Source organism: Paramisgurnus dabryanus, chromosome 5, assembly GCF_030506205.2.
Source record: "Paramisgurnus dabryanus chromosome 5, PD_genome_1.1, whole genome shotgun sequence".
In the NCBI taxonomy this organism is placed as follows: domain Eukaryota; kingdom Metazoa; phylum Chordata; class Actinopteri; order Cypriniformes; family Cobitidae; genus Paramisgurnus; species Paramisgurnus dabryanus.
This window is the reverse complement of record NC_133341.1, coordinates 13,608,479-13,630,224: the sequence shown is the minus strand read 5'-3', so window position 1 is coordinate 13,630,224 and position 21,746 is coordinate 13,608,479. Positions and strand designations below refer to the sequence as shown.

At 38.2% G+C, this 21,746-nt stretch overlaps 3 protein-coding genes across 5 annotated transcripts in view; 1 reads left to right on the top strand and 2 right to left on the bottom strand.

The window, feature by feature from the left end:
* Positions 1 to 3,858, bottom strand: part of LOC135748911 (neuronal tyrosine-phosphorylated phosphoinositide-3-kinase adapter 1) — a 51,224-nt gene extending 47,366 nt beyond the window's left edge. Inside the window, exon 1 of the mRNA XM_065267228.2 lies at positions 3,720 to 3,858. The gene's annotated coding sequence lies outside the window, so the exon portion shown is untranslated. The remainder of the gene's footprint in view (positions 1 to 3,719) is intronic.
* mogat3b (monoacylglycerol O-acyltransferase 3b) lies at positions 1,172 to 7,988 on the top strand. Of its 2 annotated transcripts, none has more exons than XM_065267231.2 (8): positions 1,172 to 1,551; positions 3,764 to 3,833; positions 4,027 to 4,134; positions 5,175 to 5,245; positions 5,332 to 5,536; positions 5,988 to 6,162; positions 6,622 to 6,806; positions 6,979 to 7,988. In XM_065267231.2, exons 3-8 carry the CDS (start codon positions 4,047 to 4,049, stop codon positions 7,131 to 7,133), a joined length of 879 nt encoding a protein of 292 aa, XP_065123303.1. In that variant the 5' UTR covers positions 1,172 to 1,551; positions 3,764 to 3,833; positions 4,027 to 4,046; the 3' UTR covers positions 7,134 to 7,988. The 2 variants fall into 2 exon arrangements, with proteins under 2 accessions (XP_065123303.1, XP_065123302.1); XM_065267230.2 differs by having other exon boundaries at positions 3,764 to 3,859.
* A 47-nt stretch (positions 7,989 to 8,035) lies between these two features.
* Positions 8,036 to 21,746, bottom strand: part of znhit1 (zinc finger, HIT-type containing 1) — a 299,763-nt gene continuing 286,052 nt past the window's right edge. Inside the window, exons 2-6 of one of the 2 annotated variants that reach the window (XM_065267232.2) lie at positions 15,586 to 15,642; positions 15,196 to 15,378; positions 14,978 to 15,057; positions 14,239 to 14,408; positions 8,036 to 9,264 (exon numbers count right to left, since the gene is read on the bottom strand). In XM_065267232.2, coding sequence (XP_065123304.1) covers positions 9,243 to 9,264; positions 14,239 to 14,408; positions 14,978 to 15,057; positions 15,196 to 15,378; positions 15,586 to 15,607 — 477 coding nt within the window. In that variant the 5' untranslated portion in view covers positions 15,608 to 15,642 and the 3' untranslated portion in view covers positions 8,036 to 9,242. The remainder of the gene's footprint in view (positions 9,265 to 14,238; positions 14,409 to 14,977; positions 15,058 to 15,195; positions 15,379 to 15,585; positions 15,643 to 21,746) is intronic. The other variant, XM_065267233.2, reaches the window with a different exon arrangement.

The following is a 21,746-nucleotide window of genomic DNA, read 5'->3' as shown; positions in this document are numbered from 1 at the left end:
TTGGGGCATGTTATATAATTTCTTCCCTAACCATCCTCCTATCTTTCTCTCTCTTTCACCCTGTTTCCACTGACTTCCATCACTTTATTAATAGCCGTACCTCTCCTGCATATGCTATCATTGCATGCAGTGAGAGAACAATGACTAAAAAGACAAGCAGTGAAGGAGAAGGCATGAAGAGATGGAAAATTAAAGATAAAAATAACAAGCACTCACACTTCAGAACAACAGAGAATCATTGTGTCATCACACATTTAATTGGAGTGGCTCATGCACGTGCTCTTTATCAACATTATTGCTGTCATAAATATTAACCATTTGAGGTGTTTTTGTCTTTTATACGGATTAAATGTAATTTTTTTATAAAAATCTATTTGCTGGTTTTTAAAAGAATGCAGTAACCAGCCTACCAATCTCTAATTCTGTAAACTTTATGGGGTCGTTTCCTGGACAGGGTTTAGCTTATGCCAGGACTAGGCCTTAGTTAAATTGGGATATTTAAGTCATTTTTTAAAAGCATAATTTATAAATAAAAATTACTGGAGTGCATCTTAAGACACAACACTTGCACGGATATATTTTAAGATATGTCCAGGCAAGCTGTTTTCTGAGAAACCACTCATATATTTAAAAAAGAAAAAGCCCATATCAAATAATATTTAAATAATCTTGAAACACTATAATGTATTATTGCAGTTATCTTTCACTTGATGACACTTTAATGTCAATAAATAGTATAATAATCTTGTTGGTTGCTTGTTAAAAGTCCTAAATGTATACTGGGTTTTATATTTGCCCTACAATGTATATTTACCTTAAAACGGCAGAGAGGGGACTTTGACTGTCCATATCAATACCAGGTCCACGCCTCAGGTATTGATATGTAATATAGATTGATATCAGCGAAATACACAATAAAACATTGCTTAGCCTACGTGCAACAGTACTTGTGAACATAACTTCTATAAGTTTTTGCAAGTAAAAATGAGGACGTTTTGGTGTCTTGTGTCTGTTTTAAGAATGTCCTCATCGTCTGTGCAACAGGTCACAGAAGCAGCACACAACATAGTCACTAGTAGGCAACATTTATTTCAGAACCAGCGGTTGCGCGCAAGCAGTCGCTCCACCCCTACAGCTGTCTGCCGCGCGCGCTCGCGAGCACTATTTTTCATTCAGCCACACCGCACTGTTGAGAAATCACAGTCACAAAGATCTCGGGTCACCATGTGTCATCCTAATGTAGGGCCGTGTGTTTCTGGCGTTTTTCATATGAACTGCTTTCTTCGTTGTTTACGGACGCCCTAAACGGGTTTCAGTCATGCAGACGGGACAAACATTTATTAGTAGATCGAGATCAACACCAGATCACCAGTCTTTGAACTGCCCACATGCGTTTATATTGACGCGATTAGGAGACTGGATCGTTATCAGCTTGACCAATTGTACCGATCAAAGTGCAAACAAGTGAAACTCAAGTACAGCTAGAGTGAAGAAGCGAATCATTTGCCAGAAAAAGCATCAAATTCGGGTATTTAATGGGCACTGATAACGGTAAGTTCTTGGTATTTTAAGGCATTGACGAGGAAATTACACAAGGGCATATTGTATTGCAAGCCAATAGTTTTTTTTTTAAACATTTTAAAACTTAAAATCGAACCTGCTTTCTTGTCTGTAACCAATACTAAAAATGTGTTTCATAAATAAGGATGCTGCATCAGTGCACGTACCATTCCACTCATTTAGAAAATACATTTTAATTTGGGCGGACCATTACACAATATCAAAGGTAGGGTCGGGAGGTATGATCCTTTTTAGGCATTCGATAAATCTAAACATCATGGTGCGCATCTCAGTTTAAATGTTACATCCAAAGTCTACACTCAAGAAATGCAAGGGTAAGAATGAACTGAATGGGAACAATTAATACTGATACACATGGCAACCATTTTTATAGTTGTCAGACAGTTAAGCGATGGAGATTTGCACACATCTCAGGTGCAACAAGCCACAGAAGTAAAGGCTCTGTGTATCTACTGATTTGTTACTGCAAGAAGCACCAGTGAATGTGTAAGTGACCCTGAAATCTTAGCTAAAGTCATTTTTTTGTGATTTACTTTTTTCTACATAAAATTATTATACATAATGCCATGAACATTCTGTGAAAATAAAGCCTTGATATCTTTAAAGGGGACATATCATGAAAATCTGACTTTTCCTTGTTAAAGTGACACTCCACTTTTTCTAGCTTAGCACAATCCATTGAATCTGATTAGACCATTAGCATCGCGCTAAAAAATAACCCAAGAGTTTCAATATTTTTCTTATTTAAAACCTGACTGTTCTGTAGTTACATCGTGTACTAAGTCCGACGGAAAATAAAAATGTGTGATTTTCTAGCCCAATATGGCTAGGAACTATACTCTCATTCTGGAGTAAATATCAAGGACTTTGCTGGCGTAACATAGCTGCAGAAGGCGCAATGATATTACGCAGTGCCCGAAAATAGTCCCCTGCTATTGAAAGTTACCAAAGGGACTATTTTCAGGTGCTGCTTAAAATCATTTTGCCTGCTGCAACCATGGTACAGCAGCAAAGTCCTTATCCAAACTCTTTGGTCATTTTTTAGGGCGATGCTAATGGTCTAATCAGATTCAATGGTTTATGCTAAGCTATGCTAAAAGTGCTACCGCCAGACCCGGACATCGGCTGAATGGATTTCAAAACTGTAAAAATCAGTAAACGTTTAACTCTAGGGGAGCTGGAAAATGAGCATATTTTCAAAAAAGGTGGAGTCTCCCTTTAAAGTGCTGTAACTGGGTCTCCAGTGCTTGTATCAACCTAGAAAATGTGAAAAAGAACAACCCAGTAACTTAGTTTTGGTAAACAATTCTCTGCAAGCATGTGAAAAAATAGGTCATTGAAATTTGGCTCCCCTTGTGATGTCAGAAGGGAATAATACCACCCCTTAATCTGCACTATCCAACCACGGCACTGCCATTTAGTGCAGAGATCAGATCATTTGCATTTAAAAGGACACACCAAAAACGGCACATTTTTGCTAACACTTACAAAGTGGCAATTTTAACATGCTATAATGCAGGAGTGGGGAACCCTGGGTCCTGGAGGGCCACTGTCCTGCAGAGTTTAGTTCCAACCCTAATCAAACACACAGGTGTGTTTAATTAGGGTTGGAACTAAACTCTGCAGGACAGTTGCCCTCCAGGACCAGGGTTCCCCACCCCTGCTATAATGAATTGTGGGGTATTTAGAGCTAAAACTTCACATATATACTCTGGGGACACCAAATAATTAGATTTCAATTAAAAAAAGTCTTGTGAAATGTACCCTTTAATATTGGGCCATGTCAAAGATTGTCATTAAAGTGAAATTGGCAAGTGAAATCAAACTCTGATGCTCCAAATCTCATCATTTTGAGACTTTAGCCTGGATTTCACAGACAGATTTCACATAATTTTGTGTCATCGCTTGAAAATGTGCCAGCTCTGTCAGCAGCCTGAAAGGGTTCATACTAGTCTGCAAGTATTTTACATTTATATTTAAAAGTGTTGCACAAACATAATACAATGTGACGTGATTTAAAAAATGCTAAACTTGCTTGGTTAACAAAGAGGCAGATATGACAAAACAGCTGAACAGGGAACACCTGGAAATGGAGAAGTTAAAAACTCTGAATGTTTGAGGTCAAAATCAGGACCAACCTTAATGTTATTTGTGTTAAATCTGTTTCTTCTCTTTTTCCTAGATTCTGAGTTAAAGAGGACGGAGGAGAAGTCCCAATGGACGCTGTTTGTTCAGGACATAAGTGTTTTACAGTGGGTGCTTTCCTTTCTGTTTTTGGGTAGGGCCTATGGCAAACACATAAAGACACACTCAAACAAAAAACTTACACACACTAACAGAAAATATCCCTTAAGCGTTACAATTATGAGAGTCAGACTAACTTTTGAATCTGTGTGAAATATGACTGTAAATGTTGAAAATGTTTGATGCAATCTTTTTTTGTAGGAGCATCCTGTCTGGTTTTGATGGTGTACCTGATGTTTACATCTCTGTGGTTCTTCCCCACTCTCTACTTCACCTGGCAGATCTATGACTGGTACACACCTGAGAGAGGTAAATCCAGAACTTTAACACAAATTTACAATCATATGCCACATACATAAAATTGGATAAACGACAATACATGTTATTCATTAAAATAATAATTTCATTGAATAAAGTACTGCACATAGGAAAATAAATAGCACTGCCTAGGTTAGGGAGAGAGCTTGGGGTAGACTGGTACGATGCAGCATACCAACACAAACAACTAATAATGTTCAAAAATATGTTGGGACTTAATCCAACCATTTTATTGGTCCATGTATATGAAGCAGAAAAACGCACGGTGTAAATTTCTTGTTGTTTAACTTAAAAGTTTTAAATTATAAAAATAAAAGTTGAAATAACTCAAGCTAATCCAACATTATTTTGATAATTTACTGCAGTTCATCACTAAGAAAGTAAATGAATTTTAAATTTAAGTTGATGAAACTTATAAATTTGAGTGCAACATACAATTTTTAAATTTTACATTGAGGAAGAAAACAAACAGCTCTGTTTCAAAGTGGCAGAAGTTAATTAATCTAATGCATCCATGCTGAGAGGTATTAATATAAAGCGCCAGAACATTGGGAAGAAGAGCCAGTGAAATGTAGCAACCTCGAATTGACCTTTATGATATTTGGAAGAAGTTGATTAATATCTAGGCTTATAAACCCATTGAAATTACCATTCATGTCAATAGCAGTTGCTTGGCCAGTCAACCTGAGCTGTAAATTTTGTAACTATTATAAAGTGCTGGAAAATGACATCATGAAAACACCAATACGCGTATGCCACCACAAGCTGGTATTCTGACATATTGGGTCCATTTCTTCCTTTTAACAGCCCCATAAAAATCTGACACACATTTAATATACTACTTTAATACTTTACTTTTGAGATACCTATTATATGTAGTAACAAATGGCTGTCAATTGATAAAAGCGCTTTCTTCCCCTAAAATTATTTAATTACAGCATCTTCCAGCAGGGGCTTACTATTCTATGATAATCGGATAAATCCAGAAGTATCTCTTATAATGTGGCTGTGATTTTGTTTCTGTTCACTAGGTGGCAGAAAAACAAGGATTGTAAGAGGCTGGAAAGTATGGAAACACTTCCGAGACTATTTCCCTGTGAAGGTAACCAAGACCGTTATAGCACTGTACATTATTTCTTACTTTATAAATTGGACGTGCCTCCTAGTCATGTTTCTCTCTCCCCTCAGCTGGTGAAGACTGCTGAGTTGAGTACCAATAAGAACTATATTCTGGGATGCCACCCCCATGGTATCATGTGTGTGGGAGCATTCTCATGTTTCAGTACAGACTGGAATGGATTTGCTGAAACCTTCCCTGGAGTACGTCCCACTCTTGCAATCTTGGCCGGACTTTTCCGCCTTCCTCTTTTCAGGGAATATATTATGTGTGCAGGTCAGTGGCCTATCTGTTCGAAAAAATGCTGCAGCAAGATTTATTGAAACTTATTATAGGATGGAGGTGGAAAGAAAACATAAAAATGTGTAAACTATGCATGGCGTAAAATATTTATGCTACAAATTCACTGCAAGCATTATTCCACCACCGTGCTATAACCAGACGTGATGCAATAATGCATTAATTGTAGTTTTTGTTCTAACCTGAAGTAAGAAATACCACACTTAACTATGTGTATCAAAATCACGCTTCTTATGCACAACAAGCATGGACAAAAACTGGTTGTGGAATTTTATAATAAAAAATTATCTACAAAATCCCATCCCAAGTATCACAATTCATTGTGGACAAATTGCTTGAAACTGGACTTTGGTAATGACGCAGTATAACTCAGAATGAAATTCAGATAAACACAGTCAATTTTTTATAAAATGTCTTTTCTTTTTAGGTCTGTTGCCTGTCAGTAAGCAGAGTTTAAATTATGCGCTGAGCAATATGGGATTAGGTAATGCTGTGATCATTATTATTGGTGGGGCAGAGGAATCGCTTGCCTCATCTCCAGGAGTAAACACCGTAGTCATGAAACAGAGGAAAGGCTTTGTACGGCTGGCGCTTGAACATGGGTAAGAGAAAGAAGACTAGAGCCAGACAAAAAGATTGTACCGATTGACTGTTAACTGCTTAATAAATGCAAGTTCAATTTAGTGCAGCATGATATTGAATAAAAAAGCGATGTGATAACTTGCTGAACATTTAATATACGGTATAATAAGTTTGAAAAATCAAATTTAATTTTTTTTAAAACTTAAAATGATATAACATACCTGGTTCAAATTATCTCTAAGAAAAAGAAAGGATCACAAAATTTTTAAATGCAATATATTTTGCAGCCCTAGTACACTTCGAAAAATGGTTTATCTAAAAATGAAAAATGGGCCCATTCGGTTTTACACTGAGAACCTAAATCCAATACAAAGACATGTCAGTAACATAAAACCTCAAAGCCAACCACTGGTATCTCAAATACTCTGTTCAATTTTGTATTTCACTACACCCCCCTTATCTTCTTGCTGTTAACTTAGGGCTGACCTGGTTCCTGTGTACTCTTTTGGAGAGAATGAGCTGTTCGCGCAGGTGGTTTTCTCTGAGGGCAGTGTAGGTCGACGGCTGCAGGCTCTATTTAAGCATGTTATGGGATTTGCTCCATGTCTCTTCACTGGGGAGCGCTGGCTGCTCCTGCCCTACAGACGTCCCGTCACCACTGTGGGTCAGTTTGAAAGACTTAATTTACGACTCACTTTATCACTTTCTATTAAAATATTAAAACTGTTACTGAAATGGAAGCAGCACATTTCAGCTTTCTTTATTGCTTTAATTCTTTTGTGTCAGCCTATCCAAGAACATGTAAGTAAATGTAAAAATGTACCTTTGTCTTGCAGTTGGCCATCCCATAGCTGTGCCTCAGGTTCACAAACCATCTCAAGAACAGGTGGATCATTACCACAAATTATACATGGAGGCTCTTTCTGAACTTTTCCACAAACATAAGACCAGCTGCGGACTGGCCGAAACGCACGAGCTGCGCATAATCTGAAAACACTGGGTCCACACAGAGTTATTGAAACATTCTCAGGGTTATGTCTGAAATATTTGATGTTGGAGGGAAAAGGATATAAAATAATAAAGAAATTGGGTAGATGCTACCAATTAATATTAGATGGCCTTAACTACTTTGTACTTGACTATTTGATACAATGTACATATATGGTGGCACATTGTAATTACATTCAAAGTACTGGCACTTAAAGGGACACTCCACTTTAAAAAAAAAATATTCTCATTTTCCAGCTCCCCTAAATATTTGATATTTACCATTTTGGAATCCATTCAGCTGATCTCCGGGTCTGGCTGTACCACTTTTATCGTACCTTAGCATAATCCACACAGCCAAAAATAGTCCCCTTGGTAGCTTTCAATAGCAGGGGACTATTTTCGGGCACTGCGTAATATCATTGCGCCTCCTGCATCCATGTTACGGCAGCAAAGTCCTTGATTATTATGCCAGAATGAGAGTATAGTTCCTAGCCATATCTGCCTAGAAAATCGCAACTCTTAATTTTCCGTCGGTCTTAGTACACAATGTCACTACAGAAGAGTCAAGTTTTAAATAGGAAAAATATCAAAACTCTTTGGTTATTTTTGAGTGCTATGCTAAAAGTGGTACCACCAGACCCGGAGATCAACTGAATGGATTCCAAAACGATAAAAATCAAATGTTTAACTCGGGTGCTGGAAATGAGCATATTTTCAAAAAAAGTGGAGTGTCCCTTTTATTAACATGTAGTTATGCTGTTGATGTTACACCTAACAGTAACCCAACCTTTGCCCCAAAATCTTCAACCCCTAACCATGTCCTTACTCCTAAACCATATCTTAAACGTATTAGCAGTATTAGCAGAAAAAAATTTGTATTTCCATAGTCTTGCTGTTATTTAATGTTAGTACATAAGGCCACCAAATATAAAACGTGACCAAATTTTTTTTGTGTGTTTTTGGAGCTTTGGGTGTGCTGACTAGATATGTTTATAAAATTAACATACAAAAACAATTAATTAATTTTTAGTTCGGAAAAAGAAAAACAACATTTTTTGTTATTGAAATTCTATTTTCAAGTTTTTAATGTGGAAACCATGTAAATTTAATAATATGTTGGGGTCTGTTATGATTATTATCTTTCTATTTCAGATATATTTCAACAACACTGATGATAAATTGCTTATGTATTTTAATGCACTGAAGTTGCACAATCAATTTTACCTCATTGAAAAATAAATAATACTTTAAAGAAATGTTCAAAGTCATGTACACATGAAATGAAGACTCCTTTCATTTTAGTATACTTATCAAGTCTTTCTAATATTTAAAAGCTTATCACCCCATGGACGAAAACCACATAACCATCAGAATATTTCTCGGTACCCTATATGAATTTCTCTCAAGTGTCCCAATGTACACTTTTGCTTTTGTGTGATGCTGCATATACACCACATGGTGTCAGTGCAACAAAAAAACCCTCTACACATTGGTACTTCAGAGGCAAATGTGGAATATCCAACCAGTAAATCTTATTAGCCATTTGTATAATTTCTAGATTTATTTGTTTTTACACAAAAGGTTATTAACATACTGTACACATATTTACATTACAGTTTTACTTACTCATCAACTGTATTTAGGTACAAACCTCTACATAAAAATTATTTTACAAGCAGCTTTCCTTTATTATAATAAATCGGAAATACACGAATATGTAATTTAATTATGTAAGAACTTATTGGATGCTTGTACCAGCAAAGTATGGTTTTGTCACTTTTGCCAACTTGAATTTTTTTCCCTTTGCAAATCTGCATATATTCAACAAGCAAAAGCTAATTTGCCATAAATTATCTAATTAATATACCCGTAACATAACATCTCTTGTTTTGACACATTTGATCTATTTTATCAAATTATTATAGTTTTGTTTACTTTAGAAGACATTTTTGCATCCATGGATAAATCCCTGTCAAAATACTGACTGTGGTAAAAATGCAGATATTTTTGGGGAAACACTTGACACTGGAAAACGAGCATAAAATGATCATAAAATTACCCAAATTTTAAGCTTGTTTTGCTTGAACGCAGTTCAGCGCAGATGACAAAATCACACTGTCCATTTCAGACACCTGAAACAACAGAGCACATCAATTACTCATGTTTGACCTTGCACAGCCCGTAAATGTACTTTATGGCACCTTGTGGACAAAATAGCATTTATACTAAAGTCAACTCTGATGGAGTATTTGATAGACATGTATACATGTTTTATACAGTTGTTTTGGGAATGCTGAAAGCGGAGTCAGATTTAAAATCAAGCAAAAACATGTAAAATCCAGGCTATATTCTTATAATCTTATTATGAGATTAGGAGCATCAATGTTTTGACATTTCAAACTTTGACATGGTCTTAGTCAGTCAATATTATTTTCAAGTTATATTTCAATATTATTTTCAAGATATATTTCCACATATTATGTGGGATGATTTGATTTTATGTATAATAAAACAAATCACAAAAAAAATGACATGAGCTGGGTTTTCACAGGCAGAATCTCCCAAAACAACTTGTCTCACTGAAATTTGCATAAAACAACAGGTATTATAAAATACCAGGCCGTGAATGGATGAAAAATCTTAGCGCAAAGAGTTGCTCCTAGTGACAAAATTCTAAGACAATTCTTAGAAATGTGGACGTTTCCCCTTAAAATGAAAGAAAACATCATAGAAAAGAAATAAGTAATTCAGAAAGCATCTTAACTTTTAAAAGATCCAAAGACTGCAACCTCCAGAGGCATTTGTTAGCTGCATACGTAATCAAGAAGACTGTCTTCTTATTTCAGAATATTAACAATTATAGTTTTGACTATTTTTCTTAGTTAATCATAAATTGGAATATGCTGATGATTTACGAATGTAATGCTCAGTTAACATAAATAAACCAGGCTTGATGACACATGCAGCCTGCATTGCAACCTGCAGAGGCTGCAGCCTTCGGATTGAGAAATGGCCTTAATGTCCAAAATTATTAGGAGTAATACCACCATTTTTCTATATTTTACTATGTTCTTCTTACCTCAACTTGGATGAATTAATACATACCTATCTTTTTTCAATGCATGCACTTAATCTTTGTAAAGCGCGAAGTGAATGTGTTAGCATTTAGCCTAGTCCCATTCATTCCTTAGGATCCAAACAGGGATGAACTTAGAAGCCACCAAACTCTTCCATGTTTTTCCTATTTAAAGACTGTTACATGAGTAGTTACACCAGTAAGTATGGTGGCACAAAAAAAAAACCCAGCCTTTAGTTTACAGCACTTCGACCTCGGCGCACAGTAACATTACCACTCCTGACTACTACCCCTCTTGCCTGAGGTTGAAGTGCTGCAAACTAAAGGCCGGGTATACTTTTTTCCACTTCCGGCTCGTCCGCGCACTTTTCCAAGTATAATCCCCGCGGCTACACGTGGATGGCCGCGTTGGACACGAATACGCAATTCAAATAATTTCTTAATCAAGTTATTACTCTACCAGGCTATCAGGGCAGCACTGATTTACAACATTTACAGTACACTCAAAAATTTGGATAGATGAAGAAAAGTAGCAGATCCACCACGACAAACAAAGTTTAGAAACAAACAACAAGAAAACAAAGAACAGGAATGAAACATTAAGGTGACAAAAATGCTCCACAGCTTTCTGTTCTTGGAAGAAGTGAAAATAAATGAAGAAAAGATGATGGTGTGTGTGCAAATGCTGTCTTTTGCCTTTGTGTAATCGTTTGTAGTGTAGTGTCCTGTAGGCTTGTTGCGATAGTCGGTGAAACGGTGATTACCGGTGCTTCAGTCTCTCACCGGTTAGATCACTTGCCCACCGCGACACCGTCTTTCACCCTCGTTTTGATATTTTCTTGTAATTAAATAATTTAGTTTCGTTAGAGATAGCAAACACCAGGGACGTGCACAGGAATTTTTAGGGGCAGTTGCTCTGACTTAAATAAAGGGCACCCCCCCAAAAAAATTTTTTTTAACTCACGGCCTATATGAAGGACTGAGAATAACATGGTCTTTATTAAAATCAGCAAACATGTTTGCCTAATGCCTACCAAAAAAATTGTAGCCTAGGCTGCTTGTCTCCAAGCTGTAGCTAGCTGCTATCTGTCTGATTATTTAGGCTTAACTGTGGCAAACTCAGCCTAGATTCATGAAGATTTTAACAGAGGTGGAAAGAGTAGCCAAACACTTTACTCAAGTAAAAATACAAGTAACTAAATAAATAATTACTCAAGTAGAAGTAAAAAGTATGCAATGAAAATAATACTCAAGTAGCGAGTTACTAGTTACTCATGAAAAAATAAATCTAGATATACACGCGCAAACACACACACACACACACACACACACACACACACACACACACACACACACAATACAGTGCCCTCCATAAGTATCAGAACTGTAAAGACAAGATTTTTCTGTTTGCTGTGGAGACCAGAAATTGGTAAGATAAATATCAGTATGTCAGAAGTTTAGAATGTCACATTTTATTAACCTTTGTTTATGTTTCAACACATACATGCTTTAACAACAAAGAACAACAGCATTAAATGCTGACTTATGTGTGTTGTACACAAATGCACATAAGTGAATCAAACTGATCCTACACATTTTATGCTTTTCATCTGTAAACAATCAGGACACAGCTCAGTGACCATTAAAAAAAAATAATATGACAGATTCTGTACTTTTGTCTCATGTTTTTATGTTTAAACATTTCTTGACTCCACAACAAACAGAAGAAAACTTATGAAGGGCACTTCTACAGTATGTGTAAAACTGCAACATACACAAACAGTACAGAAAAAAGAATACAAACACAGAATAGACAAGCATTTCAAATTAACAAATTAACTCTAGTCTCAATGTTGATGTAGCTTATAGCTGAAATATCAGACAAGTAAACTGACAACAGTTTTGCATATGTATAAAGTTGGAATCTCCTAAGATGGTCTGAGGACATTGACAGTTTACACTTACATAAAAATGATTTTAGACAAAACTCATGTTTTCTTACGTTGTCATGTCACGTGTGTTTTGTGAGAATCACTTACATCATATACAGTACAGTATACAGCGAATCAGACGTCAATCATCGATGGATTTTCTTCAATCTGTGCTGCAATGCTTCTGGAGGTTGCACGCGTTTAACTGTGTCTGACGACGAACAGGTCGCGTGTATGTAATGGCGGGTACATGTGTGAAGTTTTGCTGTTAGTTAAACGATTGGTAAATTCATTTCCACGTCACCCAACACTGGTTATATTCTGCGTGTTTCTACATAGGTTACGAGTAAAACAGCTTCGAACGATTCCGTTTTTGCAGCGATCTGAACAATTCATTCAAACTGATTCGCGAACCAATTTAAACGTTTGGCCCATTCGCTTTGTAAAGAAACGACTCAAAAGACTCGTTTATTTGCAACACTTTGTAAGGAATCGACTCAAACGAGTCATTAATTCGCGAATACGCCAGAAACACAAGATAGCAATTTAAAAATAAAATACAAATTTCGTAATTAATTAAAATACAGTAACGAAGGAACGCTGCATAGTGTAAACGAAGTAAAAGTACAATTTATTTTTTTCCACCTCGGAAGGGCAACTTGAGTCGAGAAGGGCATATGGGCAGTTGCCCGGGCAACCTGAGCAACCCCCCTGTGCACGTCCCTGGCAAACACTTACCACTGAATGTGTCTTCTCCCTGATTTCAGCCAAGCTGAACGCACATCACGTCACAGAGCAGCAGGTGTCAGATTTAATTTCTTTCAGTCAGAGTTTGCTAGGCTCGCGTCATCACAGAGCAGCGGCTGCGGGTGTCAGATTTCCTTTATTGCTGTCAGACTGCGCCGAGCAGACGATGGCAGAAGCCGCGTGCTTACTTGTTTTTGTTATAAGATACATATATGATGTTTAATATAGGCGAGATCGTTTTGTTGTTGTGTTTTTCATTAAGAATAATAATAAACCCATCATTCAAGCAGCGCTTTATGGAGGAATAGCCGGTTGCTCTGCTTGGGACTGGCGGGTTTCTGTCAGAAGTACCTGCGCACATTGACTCAAGCACTTAAACCAGCTGTTCCACTCGCATTTGCACGCAAATTCATACGCGATTTAACGCAGCGTACGCAAGCGCTGGATTTAAACAACAGTTGCATCTAATTCAAAAGTGAAAGTAAAATGCGAACTTCTGTGCATTTATAAGCCCCTCCCCGGTAAAACCGGGTTGGTCACGCGCTGATTAACCGGTGGGAAAATTCTGTCACCGCAACAACCCTAGTGTCCTGTCTCAACATTTCCATGCGCAGTCGTACACGGACTGTCTGCGCGGTCTCAAATTTTGTGCAGCACTCGGATGGCCACGGACCCTCCTGATGATGAAAATGAGGTCATGACGGTGCACATACGCGCATGTCCCTTGTATACCTTCGGCTTTAGTGCTCTTCCGCCATACAATATAGTTCTCATTTTTATCCACTTAAAAAATCGCCACGTTTTATATTGTCCCACCATAATTACTCGTGTAACTACTTATGTAACAGTCTTTAAATAGGGAAAACATGGAAGTGTTTGGTGGCATCTAAATTCATCCCTGTTTGGATCCTAAGAAATGAATGAGGCTATGCTAAATGCTAACACATTCACAATGCGCTGTACAAAGATTAAGTGCATGCATTGAAAAAGATAATACCTATCTTTATTAATTCATCCAAGTTGAGGTAAGAACATAGTAAAATATATAAAAAAAACAGCAGGGAAAGGGGAAAAACGCAAATAGGGAGATAAAAGTGTTGCGCACACAATGCATGACAGCGAGTTAATAAGACACAACACAATAGTTCGTGATAGAAATAAAATTAATCACTACATTAACTACAGCAACATATTCGGCAACTGGAAAAATGCAAATATGCAGCAGAGATCATTTGGGTCTGTTACAGACTATAAAGCAAAGTGAATGTATGTTTTCCAAAGAAGAACACAGATAAAATATGAATACTTGAAAAAATTACTTTTATGCAGACATATACAAGCAGTTGTGTTACCTGGTCTCATGGTGCGTTCCTAAACATCGGACACAGCAGTAGCGAGCTCCACACGACACACAGGTGTAGTTTGAAGGGAAGCCACACACTGCACAGAAATGCCTCTGAGGAAGCTTAGAGGGCTCAGCACAGGCAGTCAGATAGTTTGGACCTTCGCTGACACTCAAGTCCTGAAAGAAAAAAAAAGGTGAACACGTCACAGTCACATTTCTCTTTAAAAAAAAGTTATGATATTGTATTCTTTATTTATTCTTTACAATTGCAGCATCCATGGTTAGATAGAGCTGGAGTAGGGGCAATTCGGTATATCAAATTCACCTAACTAGCATGTTTTTGGCCAGTGGGAGAAAGCCGGAGTACCTGAAGTAAACACACGCTGACACAGGGAGAACATGCAAACGCCACACAGAAAGGTCACCTGCTCTAGCCGGGGCTTGAACCAGGACCTTCCTGATGTAAGGCAACAGAGCTACCCACCGAGCCACTCAAAATAGTATTCTGCAGGAATTCTCAGTACTGTAATATGTCTAAACATTTTGCTTTTGGGTTGATTTGTAACTTCCATTGCCCTCAAATGTTATTGTTATTACTGTAATGTTATGTAAAACGTGTACTACTGCGTGATTAGTTGGTTTGTTTTATTACAGTTAGTCTGGACTCTGGAGGAAGTAAACCTACAGAAGTAGATCTGAGCCGATCTCCACTACAGCATCCTAAACAACATTAGAGTATCACTTACCTCCTCCTCCAAAAGAGTCTGGAAGTTTTTGCGGAACCTCTGTTTAAAATGATCACCCCTTGTCTTCTTCCTCCGCTTGCCTTTAAGTATAAGCACATAATAGAAGATCAATGATGAAACAACTAACGTTACATTCAACTTGACAGAGTAGGATTCATTTCTTAATAAATATATTTTCAATACGTGCAATTGCATGGGCTTTGGCCCGTAACACCGACTTGGTTCGTTACCGGATTCGTTGCTCTCGTCGAACTGCGGCAGCCGCTTGACCAGCTGAGGGAGGCTCGCGTGAGGGTCGTCCTGGAAGTTGTCTTTCTCGAGAGCCTCGAGCTGGCGGGTCAAACGGCGCTGCCGCGTGGCGCTGTCCAGTACGCGCCGCTGGTTCGGGTCCTGCGAGCGGACTGGGAGAAAACGTCGTTTAACAACAAGTTAATACACAGCAGCATTTACAATATCAGGGAATTAGACGGACTGCTTGATGCCCGTCTAGGCGGTTTTCATTATGCTCAAAATTAACTGGCGGGGTTTAGTCGTGAGAGTAGCGTTTATTTTTGTTTCATGCACAATCCACAGTCAATTCATTTAGACATCTAAACATATATACATACCTGCTATTTTCTTTTCCGCCATGCCTGGAAGTTTGCAAGAACTATCGCAGTTGCTTGTTGTTCTTCTGCTGCTGATTAATGGCGGTTCTCCGTGTATGTGGTTGCACTATACTGACGCCTACAGACGGATGTGCAATATGACGTTGTTGTGTTGTGTTTTTGTCAGTAGATGGCGCTGTAGTCCATGTTCTCTTTAAAGTTGTTGCACCCATAGCTATCTATGGTTGCACCTGCTGATAATCATGTAATGCATAGCTTGCGCGTGTTGTTAAATAAACCTTTAAGAGTGGATAACTTTCTTGTCGTTAATTATACTTTGAATTAACGTTATCTTGATTGAAACATAACAGACGTCAAGTAAGGGTACATTTACTATTCGCTAATCGCTATTTGAATTCCCTAGCTTCTCTGTTTAACATTTCCGTACTGTTAAAGACAAGTTAAATAATACAAAAATAAATACAAATGTATCGAGCTCACACTTTAGCAGAATGCCGTGAAACGAAAAAGCACAACATCAGACATACTTTTATGAAAACACAGCATCAAACTTAAGTTGATTAGAACCTGCTGCAACCCTTAGATAAGGCATGTTTTCCTATCAGTAGTAGAGTGTTCACACTTTACTATTTGCTGAGTTTACTGTACAAGCAAAGAAAAAATACAAGAATAAATTAATTGCATGCTTTATATATGTAAATGCAAAAGTACAATACCAAAGATGCATAAAAAGTGACATTGTACTTGACATATCAGAAACAGTTTGGACATCACCATAAGCAGGGTTCAAACCCACAGTCTCTTAACCCAGTGCAAAGGGACAAACACTTTGGGTTAAATGAATTAACCCAGAAAATTTTTATATTGGACCCATCAATGGTTTAAATCAAACAGGCTCATTTCCAACAGATAATGTATTTTAAATTTAGCTTCACCCTTACTTCACTTTGGGTTTGATCCTAAGGCCACAGCATAATAAACAAGAACACTGATCATCAACTCCAACAGTCATGTCCACATGTAGTTTACAATGTAAAGGCAGAATGGCCTATATATTTGAAAACATATTAAACATGAAGTGCAGAATGTTGTGAATACTTTTTTAATTATTTTTGAAAGTTAATCAAAAAGTTATAATCAAAAGCAGTTTATGAGTTAATGCTATACAAAAAGTTACATTGTTGTAATACATGTGTTGAGTATTTACACCTTTTTTGTGCAATGTTCAGTTGAACTATTACCATTTGGCTCTTGCAGCAAACGGCCACAAGGGGGAGCACAAGAAAAGCTAAAATGAAAACGGGAAAAAACCGTTATGTAGCTATATTAAATTATATTTTACCCCAGTTATATTTCAGCAAATATTAACCAAAAAAGCTAAAGCACTGTTTCAAAAGTATGAGTTTTATCAGTGGCGTAGCAAGTGAGTCCCGGGCCCATATGCAAAAAAAATGAACGGGCCCCCTTAAGCCAAAGCCCCCCCCAACCTTGCCCATTGGCACTGTTAACTGTGGTGCGCAAGTCTGTTAACAACATAAACTTTTTATAGACCAATTTAGAGTAGACGTCACAGTTACGTCACTGCAAGCTGCGCGCGCAATGCGGTTGCAGAAAAACAGTGGAAATGAATTAGACACGAGTGAAAAGAGCAAGATAACTCACTGGAAAATGTCCGGTTGTGCTGTTAAGTGTCAGAATAAGAATGCCAAAAAAGATGGCTTTCATTTTTATAGAATACCATCGTCAAAGACATAATTTGAAGATAAACGTAGGTGTTTATGATTACAATAAGCCCTTAAACGGACAGAATGGAGCAAGGAAATCATCTGGAAATCTTTTAATAATTAGAATAGAAAATAAGTAGAGAAGATGTCCGGTGTTCTGTCGAAGTCTGTTCCCTCCATGTGTTTCTTATAGCGTTTTTATCATGTTACAATTATAATTTATTAAGGAAGAAATAATAGAAAACAGGAAAATTATGAAATATTTAATAAACGCTATTATATATAATACATGATAGTATTGCTTTTACATGTACTTTAGCGATTCAGACTGTAAAAATATTTGATTTTGCAAAAAAGAACAATACATATACATTACATACATGCATATCAGTAGCCAAGCCATTTAAACTTTTTATCTATCTAAAAAAATAAACGTAATGTGATTAAAACGCTATAAGAAACATTGCACTAAAGGGAAACATAAAGGAATCAGACTTCGACAGAACACCGGATCCAGAAAAATCACGGTTTAATGCTAAAACACTTCACAACCCTACTGCGGAGCAGTCACTTTCTGCAACCAGTTTGGCTCCGCCCACAAAAAACGTCATCTCTGTTTGCAAACACAAAATTGGTCTATAAGGTAGTCAAATATATTTATTTTACTTTTTTACTTTAAAGGGTAGATTTAAATAAAGAAAAACTAAATGTTTTGCGTAGTTTTTGATAGAGTTCTCAACGGGCCTGAAAATTACAACCCGACCCGGCCTGTACCCGATGTAACACATCAACGTGAATTATCAGTTCGAACCCGACCCGCGGCCTGACCCCGCCGACCCCCCCTGCCTTTTTTTTCTCATACACGTATAGGCTTTTATCATGACCAGCAGACGGGAATTCAAATCAAGCTTTAATGTTCACGCCTTTTAACAAAACAAACAACTGAAACAATAAACTTTAAATATAGGCTATATAAATATGCCTTAAATAAAAATTACACACTAATAAATAAAAAAAACTCAAACATGTACCCAGCCAGCGGCTTTTCCTCCTGTAGTAGCAAGCAACGGTGAATTCATCTGCGGCAAGTTTACTTTTCTCCATCTCTTCTTCTCCAGACAACAGGCGTGCACGCAGTGATAGCAATAAGCTCCGGGGCGGATCCGCAATTGATCCGCTCTGAAGCCGGCAGCTCCGGTCTGGATCCGTTGCTGATCCGCGCCGGAGCTTATTGCTATCCCCCGCCCCTCTCTGTGATGCACGCAGCAGCCAGACCAGACTTTCTTTACGGTGAACAGCAGTAATGATTAATATATTTTTTTCACGAAGCGTAAAAGATTAAGCCCGAGGTCCGACCCGACCCGACTCATTTGCTTATATTTTTGACCCGTTGAGAACTCTAGTTTTTGACTCGTGACTAACTTCTCCGCCTTCTCTTTTCTCTTGGAGGCCCCACTTTTATGTTTATATTCGTCCATCCCTAATGTTCATGTAGATAGCCGCTATAGTAACCTCTCACACTGTGTTTTCTTTTTTTTGGCACGGCGATGCATCATGTAAAATAATGATGGCGTAGTAGTCTATGGATAGCCTGGCTGGCCTACGTTCTTCCGCTTAATTTTCATTTCGCTTCAGAACAACGTCTGGGACTGCTGTGTAGAGTTTCGTTTTCTCCGGCAAAAATCTGCAGGTCCAATCAGCGAACAGCGGGGAGTGGCTAAGAACGCAGACGTTGAGGTCTTGCGCCAGACTGAGTGACATACGTCACGACCAAACGTTAGCGATTGGTTATGGCAGATTCAGAGTGACTCTGGGCAGATCCAATAGTTTTAAACTTCAACAGAGGACCCTCCTTAACGGAAGTAATGCTTTGCAATGGAGCGTGGCCAGACTCTCTGTACAAATGAAATTACTGTACGAGAGTCTGGTTGCACCAGGCTAAACTATGGCAGCCGCTGAGTGCAAAAAAATAATAAACGCAAACAAGAATTGACGGAGAAACTAGACATTACTTAGAAATAAGAAATCACTACACATGATATGCATACAAAAATATATTTATTGCTGCCACAAATAAAAATAAAATTGAAAAAAAAAAATTTAATTAAAAGCTGGGGCGGACCCAGGGCTGAAAACTTATCGGTTCCCTATCGGATCACATTACGGTTTTTGAGGAACGGATCGGATGATTTTTTAGATCAGCATAAAAAGAGTTGGCAAAAATCTAACAACAAATAAAAAAATTACATACATTTATAAAAAGAACAAAGTTCCACATTAAGTAAGGTGTGAAATTAGCATTAGTTACAGAAATAGAATCAAATAAATAACACGTCTTCATTGTATAAATTAAATATAATTTTTATTTTTTTAGAGCTACAGAAGTGATTTTCTCTTTGTCTTGTGTTGTTTGATTAACATGAATGACTTAATTGAGGTTACTGTCTCTTTAAGACCAAATAAGCACGGATTAGTTTCTGACTGTAATCTATACACTTAAAACATAAACACATGTTTTTATTAGAAAAAGAAAACTGTGGAGATCATTTTGTTTGTATGTGCCCTGTCAAGAACAGAAAGATTTTATGTTTGCTAGCTTTTTTGAAACACGTCTCTCCGTGTGTACACTTTTGAGTGCCCTTAAACCCACGCACACACACAGACGGAGGGCGAATTCCAAACGGCGCAGCATATACAGTCGTTCAACATAAAAACACTACGTTGTTTTCAGTGCTCTATTCGCCAAATGTATTTTAATCGACTAGCCTACAGTATGAGACACAGTAGCGCAGCTCTCGCTTTACACATCAAGAGTTCTGATCTTTGAAGGGCATAGGCTTGATCAGGTCTGACTGAAGCTGGACCGGACACATTCAGCACGTGTGTCTGTGCGTACACAAAGCTGCCTACTTTAGTGCCTTTTTGGGGTTAAATTGTTTAAAATCACTTGAATGCAAACATTTGCAAGCCTTTGAAACACGTGCAAATTATAAACTTTCCCTATTTAAATTTGCGTATTAATCCGCAAATCGCATGCGAGCCGTGGGTCGTGATTTGTACAGATCACGGATCAACTGCGATCCGTCACAGCAGCACTATCTACGACTTACTTTCACTTTCATATGCGGCAGTTTGCCCGTTGGCTTGATGAATAGATCGCTCATCTGTCTTGATGCGTGTTGCAGTAGCATATGGCTATAACATTTTTAGCATTGTTTTAGCACTGTCACTTGACTCTCTCACTTAATATCCAGCACTTCCCGCACATTCCCACACTATTTCAGTGATTGGCTCATTGGTTGCGAATCGTTGCTTTCATTTAAATAAAGTTACGTCATCATGTTATGTTCACATCATGACCCGGCATCTTCCTTGCTTTCCATGTGAAACATTGCAACGCTGTCCTCTTGCATGCTTTTCACGTGAAATCAATGGTATGCTTCGCTTCATCGCGCTGCTGTTCAGTGTATTGAGAACAGCCTGTCACTCGCGCACTGTGCTCCTAAATTATTTTACAAGTTCGCACATAACTATTTTAGGCGCACATGCGAGTGAAATACTTGCACTGTAGAGCCCTTTCTATGGGGATAACGTCAGGCGAGTTTGATTTGGAATAATGGCATTTACATTATCTTGAGATAAAGGGGGCCCCCTAGTGGTGTGGTGGGCCCTATGCAACTTGTCAATTTGCGTTTAGGAAAGATCACCAATGGTATATCTGCACCTGTTGCTCTCTTTATTTGCTTCCTTTTTATTGCTCTTGTGTTTGCTGTCTTGTAGCAGTTTGTTTTGTAAGATACCATGTGTTTTGTATTCTACCGTTTATTGTGAAAGCCACGTTTCTAAAGGTCTTGTTAGGTTTTTGTCTGTTTAGTATTTAGTCTGCTTGCTTTTACCTTGTTTTACCCCCTCATGGGGTTTTTATTTTTTTGTTAAATAAAGTATTTTGTGTATACCTGCTGCCTGCACCTGGGTTCTGTCTTCATATTAATGACAGAACGAACTGGCTAATGAAAGAACCTAACAGCAGGCAGCAGACCGCCGACATTAAAATATGCAAGGCTCCATTTCCTCCTCAGAGAGAGAGTGCCCTGAGGGAGTACGTCCAGGCCCTGGAGGCGAGAAGGATATTTTTGCCAGAGATCCTCCTCAACTCATACCTCATTGCGGGCTTCAGCGTCCCTCCTTCTCTGCCTAAACAGGAGCAGCGGATCTGCCGGGGTCCCACCATGGTTACACCACCTGCCTGCTGACTGTGATCCAGGAGGATTGTGTCCTGGCAGTTGCGTCCTTGGAGGACCCAGCCCTACCCACCGCGACTCCAGAGAGTCCTGTCTCAACAGCCAGCCTTCAGAGAAAGCGTGGAAGGGGGTCTCTTGGGAGTCCACCTCCTAAGGTTCCTCCATGGAGCTCGCCGTGGCCACCGCAGAACCCACC